The 17,915-nt window shown below is 60.7% G+C and overlaps 3 protein-coding genes across 6 annotated transcripts; 1 reads left to right on the top strand and 2 right to left on the bottom strand.

Annotated features, from left to right (window-relative positions):
- The first annotated feature begins 629 nt into the window (after window positions 1-629).
- Window positions 630-8,247, top strand: LOC105469679 (ribosomal protein S6 kinase B2). Of its 2 annotated transcripts, XM_011721055.3 has the most exons (15): window positions 631-796; window positions 1,132-1,172; window positions 1,270-1,390; window positions 1,675-1,743; window positions 4,175-4,322; window positions 5,403-5,460; window positions 5,540-5,640; window positions 5,753-5,843; window positions 5,927-6,017; window positions 6,141-6,248; window positions 6,795-6,857; window positions 6,999-7,076; window positions 7,178-7,285; window positions 7,382-7,494; window positions 7,789-8,247. In XM_011721055.3, exons 1-15 carry the CDS (start codon window positions 713-715, stop codon window positions 7,976-7,978), a joined length of 1,464 nt encoding a protein of 487 aa, XP_011719357.1. In that variant the 5' UTR covers window positions 631-712; the 3' UTR covers window positions 7,979-8,247. The 2 variants fall into 2 exon arrangements, with proteins under 2 accessions (XP_011719358.1, XP_011719357.1); XM_011721056.3 differs by lacking the exon at window positions 6,795-6,857 and having other exon boundaries at window positions 630-796.
- A 168-nt stretch (window positions 8,248-8,415) lies between these two features.
- On the bottom strand, window positions 8,416-10,886 carry PTPRCA (protein tyrosine phosphatase receptor type C associated protein). Its single transcript, XM_011721058.3, has 2 exons — window positions 10,481-10,886; window positions 8,416-9,224 (listed from the first exon to the last, which is right to left on the bottom strand). The coding sequence occupies exons 1-2, from the start codon at window positions 10,739-10,741 to the stop codon at window positions 8,607-8,609; spliced, it is 879 nt and encodes a 292-aa protein (XP_011719360.1). The 5' UTR covers window positions 10,742-10,886; the 3' UTR covers window positions 8,416-8,606.
- Window positions 10,887-10,911: 25 nt separating this feature from the next.
- LOC105469681 (coronin 1B) lies at window positions 10,912-16,406 on the bottom strand. 3 transcript variants are annotated; one of them, XM_071074164.1, is made up of 12 exons: window positions 16,282-16,406; window positions 15,702-15,891; window positions 15,321-15,523; window positions 14,858-14,980; window positions 14,620-14,749; window positions 14,226-14,407; window positions 14,018-14,137; window positions 13,194-13,298; window positions 12,977-13,122; window positions 12,642-12,699; window positions 11,532-11,810; window positions 10,912-11,362 (listed from the first exon to the last, which is right to left on the bottom strand). In XM_071074164.1, exons 3-12 carry the CDS (start codon window positions 15,519-15,521, stop codon window positions 11,237-11,239), a joined length of 1,470 nt encoding a protein of 489 aa, XP_070930265.1. In that variant the 5' UTR covers window positions 15,522-15,523; window positions 15,702-15,891; window positions 16,282-16,406; the 3' UTR covers window positions 10,912-11,236. The 3 variants fall into 3 exon arrangements, with proteins under 3 accessions (XP_070930265.1, XP_070930266.1, XP_070930267.1); XM_071074165.1 differs by having other exon boundaries at window positions 15,702-15,906; window positions 16,282-16,402; XM_071074166.1 differs by lacking the exon at window positions 15,702-15,891 and having other exon boundaries at window positions 16,282-16,401.
- Between the last annotated feature and the right edge of the window lie 1,509 nt (window positions 16,407-17,915).

The raw sequence follows: 17,915 nt of genomic DNA, 5'->3' as shown, positions 1-17,915 counted from the left end.
ATTACAGGCGTGAGGCATCGTGTCCGGCCTCAACAACGTTTTTTGAAGTGTCTATTCTGTACCAGGTGCCTAAATGTGCTTAACCTGACGAGGGAGTAAACGCCAACAAAATCTCGTATTTACAGGTGTATCACTGACCCCCAAACCCTATTTAAGGCGGGAACCTGGCAACATAACCTGGCACTGAGCTGGCCACTCAGTAAATGCTCCGATCTGCAGGGTCCTCGAGCCAGAGGCACTTTGAGGAGACCCTGATGCCACTGTCTCCCTTTCAGGAGCGAACGGAAAGCAAGGCGACCTGCCTTTCATCACGCAGCCGGCCTGGCAGTACCCGGCTCCAACAGGGCTGGGGATTGTATTTACATTCACACCTGCATACACTTCCGACCCTGCCCCATCCAAACTCAAAACTCTCCGTAGAACCAAAACGGGCTCCCAGAGAGCCGTGCTGGGAAGACCAAGGGTCCTGCCGAGAGGATTCCGCAGGCTGAAGGCTGGGCGCCTCGCCACTCTAGGACTACAATTCCCGAGAGGCCTTGCGACGGACGCCATCTTTGTTCCCCACCAGGCTAAGCGATTTTGCGGAGGGGGAGTAAGACTTGCGTCATCGGCGCGCGCGGCCGCCGTCGCGGAGAGATGATGTTTAGGTCCGGGACTGTCAGTCGGTGCGCGGCCGGGTACGGGCCGAGGGGCCCGCGGGGCCGGCGCCTCCATGGCGGCCGTGTTTGATTTGGATTTGGAGACGGAGGAAGGCAGCGAGGGCGAGGGCGAGGGCGAGCCAGAGCTCAGCTCCGCGGTGAGTGCCCCGCCCTGGCGCTACTGGATCTTGGAGCCGATCCTGTCACCCAGCCGAGGCCGGAGCAGCGGCTCCGCACGCCCGGAGCGGGCTCCGACCCTTTGCAGACCCAGATCCTTCTCAGATCCCGGCCTCACCCCGACCTCTCTTCCAGAACCCCAGCCTTTTACCCCGATTCTCCTTTTCCTGCCCTCGGCTTCTTCCCAGTTCTTGCACATCCCATGCCAGCTGCCATGCCTGACACCCTTCTCTCCTGGGCCAACCAGTCCAACCTGAGCGGGAGCGGGGAGGTATCCTGGCACCTTCCTTGGCTCTTACCCCTCGGTTTCTCACAGGACGTGTGTCCCTTTGCCGAGTTGAGGGCAGCTGGCCTGGAGTGAGTGAGGGTCGTGTTGGGGGAGAGGGGAATGGAGTGGGGAAGGGGAACTGGGGAGCACTAGAGCCTTGTCCTCATTAACTCCTTGTGTCTGTAGGCCTGTGGGACACTATGAAGAGGTGGAGCTGACTGAGACCAGCGTGAACCTCTGCCCAGAGCGCATCGGGCCCCACTGCTTTGAGCTGCTGCGTGTGCTGGGCAAGGGGGGCTATGGCAAGGTAGGGGCGGGCGCACCCTCCTCCTGTCTCCCAGCCTCCATCTGCAGGCAGCAAAGCGTTCTCAAAACAAAGTAGACTTGTGAATCAGCAGGGCTTCTAAGGGGATTCAGAGCCAGAAACATAAAGGAGGGAAGGCCAAATCCTCTCCAATCGGACTTGAAATCTTCACTGCCCCACCCTTGGCAGGGCCTAGGCCTCCTGGTCCCAAAGCCAGAGCTTAGGGTGGGACTTCTTGAAGATAGGATGTGGAGAGGGAAGTTGATCCTGTCTCCCCTGCCCTACAGGTGTTCCAGGTGCGAAAGGTGCAAGGCACCAACTTGGGCAAAATATATGCCATGAAAGTCCTAAGGAAGGTGAGTCACTTGTTCAGCCAACGAATACTGTGTGACTGCCATTCCCAATGTGCTGTACCAGGCTTTGGGAAGACAGCAGGGAACACATCGGAGGAGGGGCCCTGTCTTTGGCATTTACTTGTTTATTGTCTGTTGTGATGTGTATTGTCTTGCAGTAATTCTCAATGGGAGCAATTTTGACTCCCAGCAGACATTTGACAACATGTCTGTACACTGTTTTTTTTTTTCCCTTGTTTTGAGAAGGAGTTTCGCCCTATCACCCAGGTTGGAGTGCAGTGGTGTGATCTTGGCTCACTGCCACCTCCGCCTCCCAGGTTCAAGTGATTCTTGTGCCTTAGCCTCCGGAGTAGCTGAGATTACAGGTGCCTGCCACCACACCCAGCTAATTTTTGTATTTTTTGTACAGGCGGGGTTTCACCAGGCTGGTCTCTAACTCCTAATCTCAGGTGATCCACCCGCCTTGGCCTCCAAAGTGCTGGGAGCTGGGATCACAGGCATGAGCCATCGCGCCTAGCCATTTTTTTTTTCTTTTGTGATGGAGTCTCTCTTTGTTGCCCAGACTGAAGTACAGTGGTGCACTCTCTGCTCACTGCAACCTCTGCCTCCCGGGTTCAAGGAATTATCTTACCTCAGCCTCCTGAGTAGCTGGGATTATAGGCGTGTGCCGCCACACCTGGCTAATCTTTGTATTTTTTTTTTTTTTTTTTGAGGCGGAGTCTCGCTCTGTCGCCCAGGCTGGAGTGCAGTGGCGCGATCTCGGCTCACTGCAAGCTCCGCCTCCCGGGTTCCCGCCATTCTCCTGCCTCAGCCTCCCTAGTAGCTGGGACTACAGGCGCCGCCACCACGCCCGGCTAATTTTTTTGTATTTTTAGTGGAGACGGGGTTTCATTGTGTTAGCCAGGATGGTCTCGATCTCCTGACCTCGTGATCCGCCCGTCTCGGCCTCCCAAAGTGCCAGGATTACAGGCTTGAGCCACCGCGCCCGGCCTAATCTTTGTATTTTTATTTATTTACTTATTTATTTTGAGACGGAGTCTCACTCTGTCTCCCAGGCTGGAGTGCAGTGGTGCGATTTTGGCTCACTGCAACCTCCACCTCCCAGGTTGAAGTGATTCTCCTGCCTCAGCCTCCCGAGTAGCTGGGATTACAAGCATGAACCACCATGCCTGGCTAATTTTTTTTGTATTTTTAGTAGAGATGGGTTTTTGCCATGTTGGCCAGGCTGGTCTTGAACTCCTAACCTCAGGTGATCCACCCAGCTCGGCCTCCCAAAGTGCTGGGATTATAGCCATGAACCACTGTGCCTGGCCTAGTTTTTGTACTTTTTAGTGGAGACGGGGTTTCACCATGTTGGTCAGTCTGGTCTTGAACTCCTGACCTCAGGTGATTCGCCTGCCTCAGCCTGCCAAAGTGCTGGGATTACAGGTGTGATCCACTGTGCCTGGCATGGACACATTTTTGATTGTCAAGGCGAGAGAGGAGAGTTACTGGCACCCGGGGGGTGGAGGCCAGGGATGCTGCTGAACGTCCCACGGTGCACAGGGCAGCCTCCCACAACAAAGAATGACCTGGTCCCAGGTGTCAGTAGTGCCCAGGTTGAGAAACCCTGTGTTAGAGGATAAACCCATCCCTGGAAATGATGATGGCTGACAGCAGCAGAATTATGGAGAAATACAATGGAGTGACAGAGCATGGCAGCAGGTAACAGATGGATGGTCTGAGGAGCTCTGGATGCCCCCAGTTTTTTTCTTTTGAGATGGAATCTCGCTCTGTCGCCCAGGCTGGAGTGCAGTGACCGGATCTCAGCTCACTGCAAGCTCCGCCTCCTGGGTTTACGCCATTCTCCTGCCTCAGTCTCCCGAGTAGCTGGGACTACAGGCACCTGCCACCTCGCCCGGCTAATTTTTTGTGTTTTTTAGTAGAGACAGGGTTTCACCGTGTTAGCCAGGATGGTCTCGATCTCCTGACCTCGTGATCTGCCCATCTCGGCCTCCCAAAGTGCTGGGATTACGGCCTTGAGCCACTGCGCCCGGCCTTTTTTTTTTTTTTTTTTTTTGGGATAGTCTCAACCACATCAAACTGACTGACTTTGGACTCTGCAAGGAGTCGATCCATGAGGGCACCGTCACTCACACCCAGGCTGGAGTGCAGTGGCGGGATCTCAGCTCACTGCAACCTCTGTCCCTGGGTTCAAGCAATTCTCCTGCCTCAGCCTCCTTGGTAGCTGGGATTACAGGCGTGTACCATCGTACCCAGCTAATTTTTCTATTTTTAGTAGAGACGGGGTTTTGCCATGTTGGCCAGACTGGTCTCAAACTCCTGACTTCAGGTGATCCACCTGCCTCGGCCTCCCAGAGTGCTGGGATTACAGGTGTGAGCCACTGCGCCCAGCCTGGATGCCCTAGTTTCTAACCAATTCCTGTATCTCCAGGCCAAAATTGTGCGCAACGCCAAGGACACAGCACACACACGGGCTGAGCGGAACATTCTGGAGTCTGTGAAGCACCCCTTTATTGTGGAACTGGCCTATGCCTTCCAGACTGGTGGCAAACTCTACCTCATCCTTGAGTGCCTCAGTGGTATGAGTGTGGACCCAGGCAGGGGTGTGTGGCGGGAGCAGGGAGCCAGCATAGGAAGCTCTGGGGGGAAGCTCTTGAGAGATGAGTCTGTGGGGGTTGGCTAGGGGCCCCCACTCTGTCCTACCCATCCACCCATCTATCCGTGCATCTGTCCCATCATTCATTCATTCATTCATTCAGCAAACGTCTGTCCAGCACCTACTGTGTCCCTCACATGTGTTGGGGGTGGATGGGCATGGTGGGAATTTGGGTAGAAATCCAGAGGATGGTTGTGTCTCTTCCTACTCCCCTCCCTGTTTTGTTCTTCTCTCCTGTGTGCCCTGCATCCTGTCAAGTCCCCAGTCCAACTGGTTCATTCACTGTAGCGTCCTACTCTATCAGTCTACTCTCAGGGGCCTGGTGGGTTGGTCAGAGCACTTTTCTAAGTGGGCTGAGGCCTCCTGCTCACCTGCTTTCTAGTGTCTCCTCCTCGGACTGCTGAGGTCATAGAGCCTGGGGCTGCTCCCGGACCTTCTATTCAGTCCTGTGGCTTGCTGCCCAGATCAAGCCTCACCCCTAGGCCAGCTGACCCCTGCTGGCTGTGAGCAGTCTTGGCCTGCCTTTCCCTCGTTTGGGCCAGATGAACCCTGCGAGCTTCTGCCTCCATGCTCTACATTCGCTCTGTTCATCTCAGCATCCCCTTAAAGTCCCAGCAAACCGCACTTTCTCTGTTCTGTTGTGTTGGGATTCACTCTGTCTTCCCTGTCTCCTCTGCGAGATCTTTTGGGCTAAGCTCTTGGAGCTGTGGCCTGGGCCTGGCGTATTAGAGCTGTTGTGTACATGTCTGTCTCCCCAGTAGACTGAGCGTCCTGAGGGCAGTGGCTGGGTCTCTTCATCCTGTCCCCAGCTTCACCCAGCACAGGGCCAGGCACCGAGTAGGCGTCGGTAGATGTTTGCTGAATTGAATTGAATCCCCACGGCAGCTCTGTGAGGCAGGTAGGGCAGGAATTATGAGCCCCGCTTTCCCCAAGAAGAAATAGACTCAGAAAGTGTAAAGGGACTTGGACCCAGCATGTGGCTGCTGACGTGTTTGTGTGGCAGGTGGCGAGCTCTTCACGCATCTGGAGCGAGAGGGCATCTTCCTGGAAGATACAGCCTGGTGGGTGTTACTCCTCCACTTTCCTGAGGCCGCCAGGTCCCTGCCCTACTCCCGCCTTCACCCTGTCTTGTTTCTGCAGCTTCTACCTGGCCGAGATCACGCTGGCCTTGGGCCATCTCCACTCCCAGGGCATCATCTACCGGGACCTCAAGCCCGAGAACATCATGCTCAGCAGCCAGGGTGCGCCTGTGTGTGCGGGCAGCTGCAGGCGGGGTCTGCGATCTGTGGGGAGGCCGAGGAGCTCTGTGGGTGGGGTGGGGCCCTGGTCATGCCTCTCCACACTCTTCCTCAGGCCACATCAAACTGACTGACTTTGGACTCTGCAAGGAGTCGATCCATGAGGGCGCTGTCACTCACACCTTCTGCGGCACCATTGAGTACATGTAAGTGGCACCTGGCTGGCCCAGGGGTCGGGAGGACAGCCCGAAGGGGCATGGCCTGACTGACAGTTCCACCTGGACCCCAGGGCCCCTGAGATTCTGGTGCGCAGTGGCCACAACCGGGCTGTGGACTGGTGGAGCCTGGGGGCCCTGATGTACGACATGCTCACTGGATCGGCAAGTCCAGCCTCCTGGGAGGAGGAGGGGCAGGGGCAGGGGTGGGAGGAGCCCCCCTACTGGGGCAAGGGCAGGGCCTGGTGGGAGGCCCACAAGGCTCCTCTCACCTTCCTCCTCCTCCAGCCCCCCTTCACTGCAGAGAACCGGAAGAAAACCATGGATAAGATCATCAAGGGCAAGCTGGCGCTGCCCCCCTACCTCACCCCAGATGCCCGGGACCTTGTCAAAAAGGTGGGACTCCTTTCTCTCTTCTCTGGGGCCCTGCCAGCCACTCAGCACGTGTTCTTGAGTCTCTCTGGGCTATGGGGAGGCCAGGGCCACCCTGCCCTGTGCAGTTTGCCTCTGGGAGTAAAAGGAGCCCCTCTCTTGAAGTCCGGGATTCAGCCCAGGTCTCAGCTCTGTCACAGACCAGCTGCTGCCCTAGCCCAGACCTTAGGCTGAGTCCTAACTGGGGACGTGCTTGTGATGAGCTGGCCACACTTCCATCAAAGGCGAACATCAGAGGTGTTAGAGGGAGGCCGGGCAGCCACATGGGGAGTTGGTGCCTCACCAAAGCGCCCTGGGGCAATGCCAGGGCCCAGGAGCCTCTGCAAAGCCTTTGTGGAGAAGGTGGCTCCATTGACCAAAACTTGAAAGTCTCCAGGGTATCCACAGGTGGGAACCACACCCAAAGGCATTCTCTCCCATGTCACCTGACCCCCACTCCGGCTAGCCCTGGGACGTGGGGACACAGGAACAGTACTGCCCAGGCCCTCACCCTCTCTCCTGGTCCCACAGTTTCTGAAACGGAATCCCAGCCAGAGGATTGGGGGTGGTCCAGGGGATGCTGCTGATGTGCAGGTGGGTTTGGGGCCACCACCAGGGGTAGGGCTGAGTCTCCAAGGGTGCCAGGAATGGGGGTAGGGCCCCAGGGCAGAGGGAGTAACCAAGGAGGCAAGCAGGGTGAGCTGTTAGTGGGTTTGGGGCATTCTCTACCCACAGAGGCATCCCTTTTTCCGGCACATGAATTGGGACGACCTTCTGGCCCGGCGTGTGGACCCCCCTTTCAGGCCCTGTCTGGTGAGCAGCAGGCCCAGTGGCCGGTGGCCGGTGGTGGGTGGCAAGTGGAGAACCTGCATCTTGGTGCCCTCTGATCCCTCCCCTCTCTGGTCGGCCCACAGCAGTCGGAGGAGGACGTGAGCCAGTTTGATACCCGCTTCACACGGCAGACGCCGGTGGACAGTCCCGATGACACGGCCCTCAGTGAGAGTGCCAACCAGGCCTTCCTGGTGAGTGCGGGGGCCTGGGGACTGTGGGACCAGGGCAGGGATGGTGGCTAAGGATGGAAGTTACTGAGTGTCGCATGGCCCTGCCTCCGACCCCAGGGCTTCACCTACGTGGCGCCGTCTGTCCTGGACAGCATCAAGGAGGGCTTCTCCTTCCAGCCCAAGCTGCGCTCACCTAGGCGCCTCAACAGTAGCCCCCGGGCCCCCATCAGGTACTGAGGGATGTGGGGATGTGTGGCTGGGATAGGGACACTAGCAGGCAGGACGCCAGCTCCAGCCTTGGGTGCCTTGGCCACGTCTGTCAGCCAGTGTTGGCTTAGGTTGCTGTGTCTACGATGGGGACCTCAGTCCCTACCCCCCTTGCGGTCAGGCTGCCTAGGTGGGAGTTTGTGGAGCCCACGGCCTGTGTGCTTGGGCAGGTGGGAAAGTCTGCCTTCCTTGATCGAGTGCTGGGAGGCCCTGGCAGGGCCTAGGAAGCTCTTACTCTGCCTTGGTTTCCCCTGCAGCCCCCTCAAGTTCTCCCCCTTTGAGGGGTTTCGGCCCAGCCCCAGCCTGCCGGAGCCCATGGAGCCACCTCTACCTCCACTCCTGCCACCGCCGCCGCCACTGCCACCCTCAATCACCGCCCCTCTCCCCATCCGTCCCCCCTCAGGGACCAAGAAGTCCAAGAGGGGCCGTGGGCGTCCAGGACGCTAGGAAGCTGAGTGGGGTTGAGGGCAGCCCTTGAGCCCTATCCCTGTGGCTGTGAGGGGGGCAGGTCCCTGGGCCAGTGTCAGAGACCTGGGGGTGTGTCTGGGAGTGGGGTGTGAGTGCGTGCGAAAGTGTGTGCCTGCTGGGGCAGCTGTGCCCCTGAATCATGGGCATGGAGGGCTCCAGGCTACGACTGCTGGGGCCAGAGCGCTGCTGCCCACCATGCCCTGCGCTCAGCTAGCTGCTCCCGTGGAAGATTAAAGGGCTGAATCATGGCGCTGACCTGACTCTTTGCGCTGCACGCCTGGGGGCAGGGGTGGGTTGGATTGTGCCAGGGGGAGCCCCTGGTCCGGGAGGGAGGGGTCTCTGTAGGACCACAGGGTCACAGGCTGGAGGAGTTTTATTTCAAATGGTTGCCTGATGCCTGTGGGGGTGGGGGTGGGGGTGGGGGTGGGGGTGGGGGTGGGGCCCTTCCCGTGGTGAGGGGCATACACGTGGACTTGGGAACTGGTGGGGGGTGACAGTCTGAGGTGTGGTCATGTGGGGTGGGGGTCCAATCCAGCCATGGCATCTTGGGAAGCAGAGGTACAGGGAGTGAGTGGCCGTGGCAGAGATGGGACACCAAGACCAGCTGCTACAGTGCGGTGACATGGAGGCCCTGGCCCCCAGCTGCCCTGGCGCTGTCGTCCCAGGCCGCGCTGCCAGCAAAGGCGTGCAGGTCACTCAGCAGGGCCTCAGCACTGCCCCCTGCGCTTGCTGGTCCTGGGGAGCCAAGGACCAGGTCGCCCTCCGTGTCACTGTCTCTGGCTTCCTCAGCCCGCACGGGGACCTGCTCTGGGCTGGACGCCTCTCCACATAGCTGCTCGCCTTCCCCGGGGTCAGCCTGCAGGCCACCATCCGTGACGTGGTCATAGTCTGCGTCCTGCTCATCCTCCTGGCGCTCAAGATCATTGTCTGGGGACCCCAGCTCAGCTCGGGCCTGCAGCCAGCGGCCCGGGGGGCTGGCCCAGAGCAAGCGCCGTGTGCGGCCCCACAGCGCGGCACCCAGGCGGGCCGGGTGGTAGTAGCCCCCCGAGTCACGGCTGAGGCGGCGCCAGGCCAGTGCCAGGCCGGTGACCAGCAGCAAGAGCAGCAGCAGCAGCAGGACAACGGTGACAGAGCTGGAGCCCACGCTGTCCTCCGCGCTGCCACCTGAGCCCAAGGCCCCTGGCAGGGCCAGCAGCATCCCGAGCCCGAGGGTGCAGGGCAGAGCCTGTGGGAGACAGGCAGGGGCTCAGAGGGCTCAGCACCTGGGATGGGGCCTGGTGCGGGGCAGGCTGGGTGATCAAGACCACTTTCCTTTTTTTCTCTTTGGGATCCTCTTGGGACAGCCAAGCAGAGAAGGCCAAGGCCTTATTTGGTCAACCAGGCTCTGGGCCTGTGAGATCAGCCCCCATTCCTCCAACCTCCTCCCTACCACTGGCCTCCCCCAACCGCGGCACAGAGCCACCTGCCTGGGGCCTTCGCACTGGCTGTTCCCTCTGCCCGGAAAGCTCCACCTCCTCCCACCCTTCCCTCCCCCAGGCTGCATGGCCTGCTCACTGTGCTCAAAGGTCACCCCAGTGAGGCTGAACCTGACCTTAACCTCTACCCTGATGTCTATCACTGCAGCCCACCCCAGCAGCCCCTAGCACCCCCTAGCACTCAGCGCCTTTTTCCTCTCATGCCACCTAATCAAGAGATAATTGTACTCATTTTTTATGTCTATTATCTACCCCCCACAATAAGCTGCTAGGAGAAGGGGGCTTTTTGGGTCAAGCATGTTAGTAGGTAGTCAGCGTGGGTGAAACATATCTAGGCTGCCTGGGTGGGTGGGGGAGGAGATGGGAGGGAGGGAAAGAGGTTGCTAGTTGGTGTCAGGGCTCGCTCTCCCTGAGGCCTGGGATGGAGGATGGAGGGGCCTGGACCCTCCCCGAGGCAACTGCTCATCTTCTGCTTGGCCAGGTCCCCAAGCAGGGCTCCGGGAGGCCCCTCTTCCTCCCTCCCCACCACGGGGCTGCCCCAGCTGCAGGGTTTCCGTTCCACTCCCAGTCCCTGAGGGCCCCAGGCGTGCAGGGCCGGGGGCTGGGGGAGGCGGGCGCAGCTGCCAGAGGAAGTCTGCGGTCGGAACAGGCTAGGTGGGGGGTGTCGGGGGAGGGGTGCTGAGGTGCAGCCAGCCTCCCCCAGCACCCCAGGCTGTCCACCCAGGTTCCAGGAATGCAAGTTCCCGCTCACAGGAAGACCAGGTGAGGGCCTTCCCCGGGCTCCTCAGGGGGGCCTGGTCCAGTGTGGGGTGCCGGGGGCCATGCCCGGAGTCCCAGAGAGCCCAGCTCAGGTGAGAGAAAGGTCCAGCCTCTGCCATACTTCTCTTAGGTCTCACCTCTTCCCCGGAGCCAGTGTGGGGCCCTCCTCAGCTCCACCGGCCCAGACAGTCCAGCCCCGACCGCCTGTGGCCCCCATCCCAAGAACCCCGGGGGTTCCGAGGCTCACCATTGGTCCACAGGCCCCTCCGCGCCGGGCACCCACCTCCAGCTCTGGCTGTGTTGAGCGAGAAGTGAGCTCAGTGCTCGTCTGCAGTGAAGGGTGGCCCGGGCTTCCGCTTCCTGCCCACATACCCCATCGGCCCCTCCCTGCTGCAGGACCCCTGGTCCACACCAGACCCTCCCCGGCCTTCCTGGAGGAGGCTGGGCTGCAGGGCCTGTCCTCCAAGGGAGAAGCAGCACCAACTTGAAGCTGGATGCAGCCTTGCATGTGTGCCCAGGTCCTCTGCCTCAGTTTCCCTGCCTGACAATCCAGGGGAGCAATGTCTATGGGGCTGCTCACTGCCCCCACACCAGCACATGGGTGACTCCTGCGACATCATCTGTCTCCAGGTTTCCAGACTTCTCAGCCCCACCCTTGCAGCGGCAGGTCAGCCCGGCTTTTAGAAAGAGAATTTTATTTGGAATGAAAATATAGAGCCCACCTTCCCGCCTCCTCTGGGGAGGGAGCAGAGGGCTGGGCAGTGGTCGGGGAAATGGTCCCTCAGAGGAGGAGGAGCTCGCCTGGGCATGGAAATCCTCCACAGGAACAGTGAAGAAAGCTGGGTGGTGGCTTCGGCCTCGGCCCGGGACAGGTCGGGGTGGGAACCGACCCCTGCGCTGCCTCAGAGGCCCTGGGCAGCCAGCCAGCCGGGTGCGACCCGCTGGCAGAAGCTGAGTGGGAAGGGGGCGGAGGAGGAGATGAAGGTGGCGCGTGGCTGTGGCCCTACGCATCCCCGTTCTCCATGCGGCCCAACTGCTCCTCCAGGCGGCAGATGCGCTCCCCCTGCTCCTTGACCAGCGCTCTCAGGGCCCGCAGCTCCTGCATCACCTCCTCCAGCTTCCCAGCCTCCTGTGGGGACATGAAGTGGGGGTAGGGGGTGGTGGTCAGGGGCTGCTAAGCCATAGCCCTCCCAAACCCACCACTACCCCAGCGAGGGGGAGCAAATGGCCCAGGCCCACACAGCAGGCCAGGGCCACAGGAGGGGCTCCCAGCATCACCCCTGCCTGTGGGTGCATACCCCAGCTCTGGTCAGGCTGCCGCTGGGAGTGGCATCAGCAGCAGTGGTGGTGGCTGCAGGGGCCCCCAGGCGGGAGGAGCCCAGGGCCATGGTGGGCCGGCTGTCAGACAACACGTTGCGCCGGCTAATCTTCAGGTCCCGCTGCTTGCTGGGCACGTAGGCCTCCCGCAGCGAGATGAGGATCGGGTCAGCGTCCCGCCCGCTCACCCACTCCTCAGCCTCCAGGGCTGCCTCAGGCCCGGCTGTGTCGGGGTACAGATCATCCTGGAAGAGGTCCGACTGGGCAGGGGGCCAGGACGTCAGGATCAGTTGGGAGGCCCCATAGGGTCCCCTCATCCCTGGGCCTCCAGGCTTGCACTCTGTTAACCCATTCTCCCTCTGGAAAGCTCCATTGTGGCCTTTCACTTCCCTTCTGGACGCCGCCAACAGCTCCCTCCGAAGCTTTCCCACCCTTCTGAGCAAGGCCCCTGTCACCACCTTCCCCTGCAGGCCACAGGGGCCACTGTGTGGCTTTGTGGGATTCTGGGGTCCATGGACTGTGAGCTCCTGGAGCAGACCCTATCAGCTCAGCTCTCAGCTTCACTCCCCAAAATGTGCCTGGCATGTTGAAAGAGCAGTCGGCAAACGCTGGCCAGAGAATCATGGAAGCGTGTCCAAGGCTCTTGGTATCTGAGGCCAAGCCACATGTGGCCCGGTCCCCTCTTCATGGGATTCCCCACTGCGGCCAGACTCCGTGTTCCTCTCTCCATTCCCACCACCGTGCCCTTCGCCTGGCCTGCCCCCAGTGGATGGCGCCACCCTAGCTGTGCTATGGGTACTGCCTCCTTCAGGAAGATCTCTGGCTCCCACTCCCTCCCTGACTGCCTGGCATCCTTCTCCTGTGGCTCATCCAGGGCAGGGCCCCCACTCACCCCGTGTCTCATCCCCACTTGCCCCCTGACTGGCACAGCCCAACAGCTGGCTGGTACAAGGGCAAGCTGGCATCTGTCCAGCTCACTGCCCACAAACCATACTAGGTCATGTTCTGTTCACAGGCCTTGCCCTAGTCACAATTGCATGGCCCGCCTGCTGGAGAAAGGGGCAAATGAGCAGAGGGACAGGTGGCCTCACCTTTCTTGGCACAGTCATGACGATGGGCTCACACTTGCGCTCGTGAAGTTTGTAGAACCTGGGGATGCGAGGAGCAGCTGTGGGTGGAACACCCGCCCTCCCCACCGCCAGCTCTCCTGGCTCCCAGCATCCTTCACTTCCAGTCCTCACCCCAGGACCTCCACAGGCTGACCCCTAAGGCGGCTAGACCGCCACACAGGCTGCCTCGTGACAGTTCCCATGGCCCGCCGGGCCTCCCTGGCCCAAGGTTTCAGCCTGCTCCCGAGCAGCCTCCAGTGACCTGACCTCTTACCTTGGATGCCCCTGTCCCTGAGTGGCCTCGCTGGCCCTCTTACCGGGCAATCTCGCACTTGCTGACCTCCAGGCCCCGCTTGGGCATGCTGCCCATGCCCCGCTGGGGCTCCTTGCTGGTGAATGTGTTCAGGAAGTGGATGTAGGGGGGCTCCTCTGTGATCTCAAAGTACCGGATGCTGGAGTCGCCCTGTGTGGGGAGGGGGCTCAGCACCCGGGCATGCCTCTTCCCTGCCCCTCGCCAGCCCTGCCCAGCCCCACCTTGCCGCAGACGTAGACCACACTGGTGTCGGGGTCGTAGAAGGGCAGCAGGGCCCCGTTGCTCGAGTCCAGTTCCTGCAGGGCCATGGGTTCCTCGAGGTTTTCCTGGCACATTGGGGGCAGTCAGGCCAAGCAGAACCTCCTCGCCCCCTAATCCCAAACCAGGACGGGCCTTAGCTGGCCTCACTAAGGCCAGCCAGCACTGCCCCCTAAATGCAGGTGGGCCCTCTGCTGCCTCTATGCCTTTTCCCACATGACGACCCCCACCTGGCCCTCCTGGCTCCACTTTTTTCCCAGGGTCCCTCTTTTCCAGCTTCCTCCAGGCCTTAAGACTATGCCCAGGCCACTGAACAAGTGCTGAAACATACCCCACCGTGGGGAGCCTGGGGTGCCAGCAGCACCAGCCCCAGATCAAGGGGCCCTGGAGGTCACTGTGCAGAAGCAGAAAGGGCTGGGGGAGAGGACGCTTCAGGGCAGGGCCGGGAGGCTTGCTGGAGGAGGAGGCTTGCTGGAGGAGTGGGGAGCCCTGCATAGGCAGTGGGTGGTACAGGCAACCAAGGGAGAGAAAGGTTCTTTCGTTGGTATGAACATGGGCAAAGACACGGAGGCAGTGGGAGGCCATGGGGGAGTGGCGGGGCAGTTGGGCGAGCAGGGGGCAGGAGAGGAAAGGCTGACAGAGTCCCCAGCCCTGAGAGCCTCAAGTGCCAGGTAGAGAACCTAGGAACCACAGGCCTCTCCGGTGAACCATGCCTGCCTGGCCCAGGGCAGAGCTCTTCAGGGTGGGGCCCAAGTCTCAAGCTTGCCCCCTTAAGCTGGCCACTCACTGGGTCCCAGAGTGCCAGCTGCCGCTCACTCATTCGGCTGAAGCCTGTGGTGAACACCTTGCCATCTGCCAGGAAGATGGCTCGCATGGGCCGGGCCCCCTCATGAGCCTTCTCCCGCTCCTGTGGGGGGGACAGGCTGGTCAGTGCAGTGCCCTGCTCAAGGCCCTGGGCCTATTCACAGCCATCCTTGCCCTCTGAGGCCACATACTGCCATCAGGGTGCCCCGACGGGGGTCGATGATGCGCACGCTCTTGTCCTTGCACGCTGAGCAAAACAGGCTGCCGTTGCGGTTCCAGCTGACGTTGTAGATGAGGTCAGGGTGCAGGCTGTCCAGGCGGTACAGCTCCTCTGCTGTGCCCACGTTCCAGATGAGTACCACGTTGTCACAGCCTGGCAGGTGAGGGCTGTCAGCTCAGGCCAGGCGGGTGGCAGGAGGCCATTAGCTCACCAGGCCAAGGCCCACTCTGCCCACCACCCTGGGACAGACTGGGTCTCTCCAACTCTGAGGGCCTCAGCTTTCCCATCTGTCAGGTGGGCCCTGGAGGGGCTGCTGGGGTGTATGGAGAGGTCCGTGGGGGGACAAAACGGGGGGCGGTGCAGACCTGCACTAAGCAGCACGTTTCGGGCCGTGGGGTGCCAGGCGATGATGCCCACTCGCTTGGTGTGCCCCTCCAGTACCACCACCGGCTCTGTCAGTGGGGAGGTCAGCCCATTCTCTGGGATCTGCCACACCTGTGGTAGGGTAGGGACAGGGCCACCAGGCTCAGTCCTCTGATGGCCCTACTGCTGGCCCCCTTGAGCCACGCCCGAGACCCTGGCCCAGCCAGTCCTGTGCCTCACCATGACCGTGCAGTCCTCCGAGCCGCTGGCTATGACTTCGTCATTGTGGGGACACCAGTCGATGTCCAGGACAGGTCCCGTGTGCCCACACACCGTCGGGTAGGCCTTGTCAATGCGGCCCGTCTGTGGGCACGAGGGGGCAGTCAGGGGGCTTCATCCCTCCCGGAGTCTTGGTCTTCCCTTCCATGGAGTGGGAATGATGTGCAAGTCCTGGCTCACAGGTGGCCCAGATGTGACTGTGCCCCACTCGCCAGGTGAGCAGGAAATGTTTGCTGCCTCTAATCCTGACTCTATGGCAACAGGCCACTCTCTATCTGTGCTAACACTTGGGGCAATAAATGTGGGTTATAACGCCTGCCCAGCAGTGTGAGAAATGGCAAGATGAGGGATTTGAGGTATGCAGAAAGGCCCAGCAGGGGTGGCCGAGGTGCCTCCTCTTCCCCCCAACCCTGACAGGACCCACCTTGCTTAGGGGGAGCACCAGAAAGGCACCCCCGCCACTGGCCTCCACAATCACTGCCAGGAACTTGGGGTTGACAGCGCAGAAGGTGCTGTCCCAGGTAACACGGGACACGCGAATGTCCTCATAGCACTGGTCGTTCTTGACCGGCTGCCCGAACACATGCCGGAATTTGCTCTGCCGGACCACTTTGCGGAAGGACATGTCTGCGGGACAGAGAGGCCGGGGTCAGCGCTGTGCAGCCGAACAACTCCAGCCCTCCCTAGGCTGCTGAAGGTGAACCGAGAGGAGGCAACCGGGGGCCTGGCCACTGTAACCCTCCTGGGTCTCAGTTTCCCCAGTTACAGAATGGGGTCACAGGTGCAGAGCCTGGCCGCCTCTCACCCGGCAGGCAGTGATCTGAGGGGTAAATGCTCCGGCACCGATCACCGCTGAGTGCTGAGGGGCTTTGCAGGACGCAGGGCCCCTCCCTGGCTCTGGTGTGTGTGCGGGGCAGGAGGTGGGAGGTGCCGGAGTTGGAGAGCTCTCAGCTCTGCTGTAGGTCCCAGCCAGTCGGGAGCAGCCTCCTTCCTGCCTAGAGATTTGGAGGCTGGGTAATGGGGAGGAAGGAGAGAGGAGGCAGGAAAAGTCTCTCTACTGTGGGGCCAAGTGAGGCCCCAGTTCTGAGTCCCAGGGAATGTCCAGGGAGCCCCGGCATGACCCCCAGGAAGAGATGGGGGTCGGGACGCAGCTGCCGGCCGCGAAGCAACCCAGAGCGGCCTCGGAGCGGGGTCCAGGGTGAACCAGGAGCCCAACTTCCAGGGACCCCCGCCCAGGAGAGGAGAGGATGGGCGGCCAAGGGGAGTAGGACTGAGAGTGGGCGCAAGGGAGGGGAAAGGCTCCTGGGACCCGCGATCCCCGCTCAGCCCCCGCAGCCCCGCCCAGCCCGCGCCCGCGCCCCCAGCCCCGGCCCTGCCGCTCTTACCGGGGGCACCGGGGTAGCCGGGGGCTGCGGCACCGGCTTCGGGCGGCTCCGGATCCCGGCCTCTGGGAAGCAGGAAGCGGGATTCAGGAAGTGACAGAGGGACCGGGAGCGGGGGCGGGGACGGGGCAGGGGCTCGCGGGGGCGGGGCCGAGGTCACGCGCGGAGGGGCGGGGCGGGAGGCTGAGCGTCGCCGCCGGGGGCGGGGCCAGGGGAGCCCCGCCCCCAGGACCCGGTAGGGCGCTCCCCTCTGCAGCTCCTGGGGAAGAAGGGGGCGGGGCAGGACCGACGGCGGCCGCCGCAGAGGCGCCGCAGGTGCGGCTGCAGGCTTTCCGCGAACGCAAAGTCCTTTCGCGGTCCTGCTTCTCACAGTAGCATCCGCAGGAGTCTCCAGGATTCGGTGAGGCCCCGCCTTCCCGGCCCCCGACCGAACGCACGCCTCCAAAGGGCCCCATTACCGCCCCCAACAAATAAATGTAGAATCTACACGGACCGTGGATATGTTCACGTGACTCTTTTTAAGTTATAAAAGTTCATGCTCTTGGTTAACAATATAAAGAAAATAACAGGCCGGGCGCGGTGGCTCAAGCCTGTAATCCCAGCACTTTGGGAGGCCGAGACGGGCGGATCACGAGGTCAGGAGATCGAGACCATGCTGGTTAACACGGTGAAACCCCGTCTCTACTAAAAAATACAAAAAATTAGCCGGGTGAGGTGGCGGGCGCCTGTAGTCCCAGCTACTCGGGAGGCTGAGGCAGGAGAATGGTGTGAACCCGGGAGGCGGAGCTTGCAGTGAGCTGAGATCCGGCCACTACACTCCAGCCTGGGTGACAGCGCGAGACTCCGTCTCAAAAAAAAAAAAAAAAAAAAAAGGAAAATAACAGCAGGTGTTGGGGTGGTTTTTTTTTGAGACAAGGTGTGTCACCCGGGCTGGAGTGCAGTGGCATGATCATGGCTCACTGCAGCCTCGACCTCCTAGGCTCAAGGGATCCTCCTGCCTCAGCCTCCCAATTAGCTGGGACTCCAGACACAAACTTAGCCACGCCTGGCTAAGTTTTCTTTTACCTTTTGTGGAGATGGGGTCTCTTGCTCTGTCACCCAGGCTGGTGTTTTTTTTTTTTTTTTTTGTCTTGTTTTGTTTTGAGTCTATCTCCCAGGCTGGAGTGCAATACCACGATCTCGGCTCACTGCAACCTCTGCCTCCCGGGTTCAAGCAAGTCTCCTGCCTCAGCCTCCCGAGTAGCTGGGACTACAGGCACACGCCACTATGTACAGCTAATTTTTTTTTTTTTTTTGAGACTCTTGCTCTCTTCCCAGGCTGGAGTGCAATGGCGCGATCTCGGCTCACTGCAACCTCCGCCTCCCGCATTCAAGCAATTCTACTGCCTCAGCCTCCCAAGTCGCTGGGATTACAGGTGCCTGCTACCATGCCCTGCTATTATTTTGTATTTTTATTAGAGATGGGGTTTCGCCAAGTTGGCCAGGCTGGTCTTGAACTCCTGACCTCAGGTGATCCACCTGCCTTGGTCTCCCAAACTGCTGGGATTACAGGTGTGAGCCACCACGCCCAGCCCCCCAGGCTAGTCTTGAACTCCTGGGCTCAAGCAATCCTCCTGCCTCAGCCTCCCAAAGTGCTG

This window comes from Macaca nemestrina, chromosome 12 (assembly GCF_043159975.1).
Source record: "Macaca nemestrina isolate mMacNem1 chromosome 12, mMacNem.hap1, whole genome shotgun sequence".
In the NCBI taxonomy this organism is placed as follows: Eukaryota; Metazoa; Chordata; class Mammalia; order Primates; family Cercopithecidae; genus Macaca; species Macaca nemestrina.
Note: the sequence above shows the minus strand (reverse complement) of the source record. Positions and strands in the feature narration are given on the sequence as shown.

What these genes read in the sequence shown, in the direction of transcription:
- LOC105469679 (XM_011721055.3), top strand. Translation starts at nt 713, where the DNA reads ATGGCGGCCGTGTTTGATTTGGATTTGGAGACGGAGGAAGGCAGCGAG. An exon ending in CATCCTTGAGTGCCTCAGTG is followed by an intron (nt 4,323 to 5,402) that starts GTATGAGTGTGG and finishes TTTGTGTGGCAG; the next exon opens with GTGGCGAGCTCTTCACGCAT. An exon ending in AGCCCCCGGGCCCCCATCAG is followed by an intron (nt 7,495 to 7,788) that starts GTACTGAGGGAT and finishes TTTCCCCTGCAG; the next exon opens with CCCCCTCAAGTTCTCCCCCT.
- PTPRCA (XM_011721058.3), bottom strand. Translation starts at nt 10,741, where the DNA reads ATGCAAGGCTGCATCCAGCTTCAAGTTGGTGCTGCTTCTCCCTTGGAG. An exon ending in GAGGGGCCTGTGGACCAATG is followed by an intron (nt 9,225 to 10,480) that starts GTGAGCCTCGGA and finishes TGTCTCCCACAG; the next exon opens with GCTCTGCCCTGCACCCTCGG.
- LOC105469681 (XM_071074164.1), bottom strand. Translation starts at nt 15,521, where the DNA reads ATGTCCTTCCGCAAAGTGGTCCGGCAGAGCAAATTCCGGCATGTGTTC. An exon ending in CGGAGGACTGCACGGTCATG is followed by an intron (nt 14,750 to 14,857) that starts GTGAGGCACAGG and finishes ACCCTACCACAG; the next exon opens with GTGTGGCAGATCCCAGAGAA. An exon ending in GCAGCCTGACCAGAGCTGGG is followed by an intron (nt 11,363 to 11,531) that starts GTATGCACCCAC and finishes ATGTCCCCACAG; the next exon opens with GAGGCTGGGAAGCTGGAGGA.